Source organism: Plasmodium gallinaceum (assembly GCF_900005855.1).
Source record: "Plasmodium gallinaceum strain 8A genome assembly, contig: PGAL8A_v1_62, whole genome shotgun sequence".
In the NCBI taxonomy this organism is placed as follows: domain Eukaryota; phylum Apicomplexa; class Aconoidasida; order Haemosporida; family Plasmodiidae; genus Plasmodium; species Plasmodium gallinaceum.
This window is the reverse complement of record NW_021628221.1, coordinates 182254-189140: the sequence shown is the minus strand read 5'-3', so window position 1 is coordinate 189140 and position 6887 is coordinate 182254. Positions and strand designations below refer to the sequence as shown.

Below are 6887 nucleotides of genomic sequence, written 5' to 3'. Positions count from 1 at the left end.
TTTTTTAAAAAAATTACCCTTAAAAAAAAAAAAAAAAAAAAAAAAAAAGGAAAAATCAAAAAAAAAAAAAAAAAAATAAAAAAATAATATAAAGAATTATAATTAAAAAATGTTCGCTAAATAATAATATTTATGTGAAATAAAGAAATAAAAAAAAGTGAATATAATTCATAAATTGTATGTACAAAATTCTTAATATAAAAAAATACAAATAAAACATTTCATTAAAATTACTTAAATATACTTGAGAATATTAACATGTATCTTTTTGTACTTGAACTTCCAAAAGTACAAAAAAAAAAAAAAAAAATAATACACATGTGTAAACGCTTTGTTAAATTTGTGCAAAGAGAAAAAGTTTAAATTATAAAAATTTTTAAATACACTTAAAATTTCTTTTATTTTAAACTTTTTTTATTATTTTAATTATGCTTTTTTATTACTTAGTATGTTTTATTTTTGATTGCTTTTTTAATTAAAAAATGATATTAAAAAAAATAACCATATTTTTTAAAAATATTTAAGTATATATATTATATATAATAAATTTTATATTAATGAATGCTATATAAAAAAAAAAAAAAAAAAAATAATAATAGTAATAATTGAAAGTTTATTTAAATATACTTTAAATGGACTTTCTTTTCTCCATTTTTAAATATTTTATAAATTTTAAATACATTTAAACATACTTTATTTAAATGTAAAAATATATAAATTATAAAAAGAATATTTTTTTCAAAAAAAAATTATTACTATTATTTTTGTGTGTAATTTTAGTAATTAAAAAAGCAAAAACTATTTGAAAGTCTATTGTTTTTAAATAGTATTTTTTTAAAAACCATTTTTAAAGAAAAAATAAAATAAAATGCAAACTTTTTTTTTCTCCCTCTCTCTCTCTTTCTCTCTTTCTCTCTCTCTCTACACATATATTTATATAATTATACATTCTTGTAATTAATTCATATCAGAAATATGCTAAAATACCTTTAAGAGGTTATGCTATTTTTATTTTTTTTTTAATTGAGATTAAGTAAAAATAATGAAATATATATACATATATAGATATTAGTTGAAGGAAAAAATTTAGACAGAATTTTTAGTATAAAGAAGAAAGTAACTGCATCCTATGTTTATGAAGATAATGATACTATCATAATAAAATATGTTAGAAAAAATAAAATTATGTTCTTTTTAATATTATAAATATTAAATTCTTATGGAGTTATTTTATTTTTAATTACATATCTGATTTCCAATTTTCCTACATATATATATATAAGAAGTTATATTTTTTTTTCATAAAAAAGTTATCTATCATTTTTTGTAAAATTATATTTCATATTATCCTATGCTTATCTTTATATATTCTTATATATTTAGAATACATATAAATATTTAAAATATATAAGATAATAATTACAATATTTTTAATAAAAATTAATTTATATTATTTAAATAGCAAGTAACCAAAAAATTATAAACATAATTATACAATAAAGAAAAATATATAGATATTTATATAAAACATTTAATATATATATATATATGAAATTTTATTATTTATATATACTAAATCTGAAGAGCATATCTTTACGTTTTTATAGTAACTTCAAAAAATATAGTTACAAAAAAGAGGATATAAAAAAAAGCTTTATGTTAATATTATTATATAAATTATTATGAGTGCACATAATTTTATTCATAACTTTATATTAGTGTATAATTTTAGTTTTCCATTTTTTACATAATGCTTTCCTTTTTTAATTAAAAAAAACAATAATAATTTATAAAAATTGAATGAAAGGAAAATAGTGCAATTTTTAATATACAAAATACTCAAAAATATAGTTTCTTATTTTTACTTGACCATCATTTCTTTTAATTATTCCTTTGCATTTTTCATACATATTTTCATACACATAAAAAAGAAAAAAAAAAAAAAAGAAAAAAAGCTTTTTTTTTTTTTTTTTTTTTTTTGAATGTATTTTAAGAAAATTTTTTTTTTTTGAATAAAAAATATAAAATAATAATATATTAAGAAATAAAGGAAAAAAATAAAAGGAAATTATATATGTTTTTATTGATATTTTCATATATAATCTTTTTATTTTTAATGCCTCTCAAGAAATAACAATTAAAATATATATTTTTTTTGATAATTTAAAAGTAGGAAATATTTATTGGAAGTAATTAAATGAAAATGTAAAAAAATAAAAAATGAAAAAACATTTAATTAAAATAATAGAGTAGTAAAAATGAATATTTTATTATATATTCTCGTTGTTCAATTAAAATTTCCTATTAAAATGAATCTAATTGTAAAAATAATGGTAATTTTTTTTTTTTTTTTTTTAGAAAAACAATATGAATAATTCAACAAATATATATAACTATTCTAATAATGTTATAAGTAGTCCTCGAGAGTCATCTATGTTAAGTATATCTTCCTCCCAGAATTTCAATAATAATTATAAATATTCTAATTCACAAAATGAAATGGTAAATTTAATTTTAGAAAATTGTGTTTTGGAATGGTTTCCCTTTTTAAAAGATGATAAAAATAATAATATGGAAAAAGATTATAATTTAAATAATGAAATTATAAAATTAAAAAATTTCTATAAAGGAGTAAAATCATCAGAATTTCCTTTAAAAAAATTATATAAAACAGACAGAAGTATTTCAAACTTAAATGAAGATCATGATGATGAGGATATATTTTATAATAGTAATAGTATATATATGAACATTTTAAGTGAAAGTAATACAAAAAATGACGAAAATGAAATTTATATTAATAAATCTTTTATTAAAGATAATGGAAATGAAACCAAAAATTATAAAATAGATACAAATGAAGAAAATGATTTAAGTGAGAAATGTTGCTTTTATGACTGCATAACGGAACAGGATATTGAAATTAATAATAATTTGAATACACATGTAAGGAAAACTGATAAGGGAGATGAAAGAAGAGAAACAATTAAAATAGAAGAATTTGATAAAGTAAATAACGATGTTAAAGAAAAAAAAAAATTAAATTTTCAAAAATTTAAAAAAGAAATTGAAGAAAAAGCAGATAATGATAAAATTAAAAAAGATTCAAAAAAAGAAGAAAAAGAAGAGCAAAAACAGTATCAACATTTAATTCTATTAAAACAAAAAGAGGACAGAGAGAAAAATAAGAAAAGAAAAGAAAAAGAAGAAAGTGGAGATGAAAGGGAAAAAGAAAAATATAAAACAGAAGAAAGAACTTCATTTAATAATAGTAATATATGTATGATTAATGATCCTAAAAGAAACAAAAATATAGAAGAAAAAATTAATAACAAAGATAATATAATAAGAAATGATAATGAAAATAATGTAGAAAATAATTATTCTAATATAGAAAAATACAAATTAACGAATACAAGAAAAGATATGAATACTAATGAATATAAAAAAGAAACTTATATAAATAACGATCCAATAAATAAAGAAAGAATACAATATCAAGAATACGATAAAAGAAGCATTAGTTCTATAATTGAAGAAATAATAAATAAAGAATCAAAAGAAAAAAATATTACAATGGAATTATATGGAAATATTTATTTAAGTATTTGTATGAATGTTTTAAAAAAAGATATAGATTATTTCTTTTCTCCTTGCCAATTAAAAAATGAAAAACTTTTGTATGAAAAAAAAAAAATTAAAGAAATTCTAAAGCTTTATGATAAGTTATTTTATAGTCATTTTAAGTTTGTTCCAAATAAATTTTACAAAGAAACATTAAGACCCATTTATTCATATTATCAAAATTTAAAATGTAATATAGAAGGGAATATTTCAAATTCTTCTTTTGATTTAAAATTAAAAAAATCTTCTTCATTTAATAATGATAATGAAATTCAAACAAGAAGTAAGAAAAAAAAAAAAAAAAAAAAAAAAAAAAATTATTATATCTTTTTATATATGTAATTTTTTTATATGTAATTTTTTTATATGTTATTTTTTTATATGTTATTTTTTTATATGTTATTTTTTTATATGTTATTTTTTTATATGTTATTTTTTTATATGTAATTTTATTTTTTCAACTTTTTTGTAATTTCTCTTTTCTTTTTTTTTTTTTTCTTTAAAGTTAATAATAAAGAATATGATGATATAAAAAGTATTCAGAAAGGAAATTCTAATGAATATTCAAATTTAGGTAGTTTTTCAAATATAATAAATGATTCTCATATTAAAAAAATACTACTAGATGTTGATGGAAATAAAGATATTAGCTATTTAGAAAAAGACTTTAAATATATATATAAAGACTTAGTGAAACTAAAAAGTTTATTATTAAAAAAAAGACATTACAAAAACATTTTATTTAATTATCAAAAAAATTTTGTTCATATTAATAATAGATGTGTTAAAACATATAGAGATATATATCCTGTAGAGAAAGAATATAAAATATATACTCAAATAAAAAAAGAAACAACAGAAATAATAAATAGTATTAATACAAATTATAAAAAATATTATTTAAATTCGTAATTTTTTTTTTTTTCCATATATTTATTGTACAGTATAATTTTTTTATTTAATAATTTTGGTTTTTTTTTTTTTTTTTTTTTTTTTTTTTTTTTTTTTTTTTTTTTTTTTTTTGTTATTAATAATTGTTAATGAATTTGTAATAATAATACCGTTAATATTTTTTTCATTTGTTTTGCTAATAAATTCATTATTTTATTTTTTATTATAAAATCTTTTAAATTATTAATTTATAATTTTTTTCATTTGTTATTTTATCTATTAATATAATATATATTAAATAATCTAAATGTATATATGTTTGTTTTTATCTATTATTAACAATTTAAAAAAAATAGTCTTACATATTTTACTTTTCATATTTTATTTTGAATTAAAAAATCTTTATTTTTATTATAAAATCTTCTCGAAAAAAAAAAAAAAAAAAGATTAAAAATAAAGATATATAATATATATGTATATCTTCTAATTATGCAAAAATAATAATATGTAAGAACATATATATGTTTATATATATTATTTGTAGAATGTAAAAAATTTTTATGTGCAAAATTTATTATTACATAATTTATGAAATTATTTTTATTTTGTGTTTTTTTCGTATTTTTCAAAATAATGCCTAAAATATAAAACAGCTGCGTTAATATTTTTTAACTGGTTTAAAGGAAAATTAAGAATATTTTTGTGTGGTGCTACTTCTTCTTGTTTTTTTATTCTAGTATTTTTTATATGAATTCTTAAATTAACCATTCTTTTTTGTTTCATTAATTTTCTCTTAGTTGTAGGAGGAACATGACCTTTCATTTTTTCTTTTAAGTATTCTACATTTTTACATTCTTTTACTCCTTTTAAGAACATTTTAATAATTTCAATTTTAGTTAAATCTTTTCTATTTTCTAAATCAATTTCAACATATGCATTTCTTAATCTTTTCATATATAATTTAAAGTTATTTGGTAATTTTCTATTATTTTTATTCCATACTTTTCTGAAAATCAAACTATTATTGTCATTTTTAAAATTTATTATATAACTGTTACATGATAAAAATAATGTAATATAAAAAAAAAGAAGATTCTTCATTTATTAATAATAAATTAATAATTGTCTCTTTTTTTCATGACAATATAATACAAAAAAAAAAAGGGAAATAAAACAAAAAAAAATATAAAAAATAAAAAAAAATGTTAAAAAAGTTGAATAAACTATTTTTAATTCAAATGCATATAACTAAATGCTCCTATAAAAAGAAGTAAAAAAAATAAAGAAAATATATTAAAAATACAAAATTGAAAAAGACGTATACAAAAAAAAAAAAAAAAAAAGTGAAAAAAATAAATATAAAAAAAACATATCATATAATAAATTACCAATATGCAATACCAATGAGCAAAGAATAAAATCAAATATAATTTTTTCTCTTTTAAGATTAAAAATACTTTTGTGAGTAAACTTTTAAAAAAAAAAATAGTTAAAAAATGTATAGTAATTTTTAATGGGATTTATGTAAATAATATTCATAATATTTTTTCTTCCTTTTAGAATTATAAAGTACAAATATTTATTTTTGTTTTCTCTTTCATTTTTTTTTTTTTTATTTTACTTGTTCTCTCATTGCCACTAAAAAAGTTATATTTCCTATTGCTGTAAAAATAGCTGTAACTGAAATTTTTTCATGAAAAGAATAGGAAAAATATGCATACACAGATAAAATAATTAAATGAAAAAATGTTAAGATAATATATATATCTATAAATTTAATTCTTCTAGATGTACTGCTATAATTATTATAAAATTTTTCTAATATTTTTTTCATTTTTTATTTTTTTTTCAAATAAGTTAGGAAACTTATAATAAAAAAATGAAATATTCGAATCAATATTATACTTTAAAAAAAAAGTTCTAAACATTTTAATATTATTTAAAAAAAAAAAAAAAAAGAATAATTAAAAGATACTTTTATAATTTTTTGTTTTTATTAATACTATATTTTAAATTTTAATAAATAATTTTTTTTTTTTTTTTTTTTTTTTAAATTTATATTGAATTTGTTGTAAATGATATTTTTTGTAATTAAATATATATTCATATATATTTTTATTAATAGCTCTTTGAAAAAATATTGTAAACAATATTTTTAATAAGTAAAAAAAAATTTCTTAAAATTTAGACTATTTTTTATTTCCATTATTTGGCATAATTTTATTTTAATTTTTTTATATTTTCTACATTTTTATGTAACTCTCTCCCCATTTATTTATTAAATTATATTTCAAATATTAATTTACTTTTTATATATTTTATTTTTTTTAGTTTATAGGAAAAAAATAAAAAAAAAAAAAAAAAAAAAAAAA

The 6887-nt window shown here is 15.2% G+C and overlaps 3 protein-coding genes across 3 annotated transcripts; 1 reads left to right on the top strand and 2 right to left on the bottom strand.

Moving 5' to 3' along the window:
* Positions 1 to 2367: 2367 nt before the first annotated feature.
* On the top strand, positions 2368 to 4536 carry PGAL8A_00098300 (conserved Plasmodium protein, unknown function; the record flags this gene model as incomplete). The annotated part of the gene is made up of 2 exons (XM_028672455.1): positions 2368 to 3907; positions 4130 to 4536. The coding sequence occupies 2 exons, from the start codon at positions 2368 to 2370 to the stop codon at positions 4534 to 4536; spliced, it is 1947 nt and encodes a 648-aa protein (XP_028526099.1).
* A 579-nt stretch (positions 4537 to 5115) lies between these two features.
* PGAL8A_00098200 (conserved Plasmodium protein, unknown function) lies at positions 5116 to 5616 on the bottom strand (the record flags this gene model as incomplete). Its single annotated transcript, XM_028672444.1, has 1 exon — positions 5116 to 5616. One exon carries the CDS (start codon positions 5614 to 5616, stop codon positions 5116 to 5118), a length of 501 nt encoding a protein of 166 aa, XP_028526098.1.
* A 128-nt stretch (positions 5617 to 5744) lies between these two features.
* PGAL8A_00098100 (conserved Plasmodium protein, unknown function) lies at positions 5745 to 6349 on the bottom strand (the record flags this gene model as incomplete). The annotated part of the gene is made up of 3 exons (XM_028672433.1): positions 5745 to 5773; positions 5904 to 5985; positions 6137 to 6349. The coding sequence occupies 3 exons, from the start codon at positions 6347 to 6349 to the stop codon at positions 5745 to 5747; spliced, it is 324 nt and encodes a 107-aa protein (XP_028526097.1).
* Between the last annotated feature and the right edge of the window lie 538 nt (positions 6350 to 6887).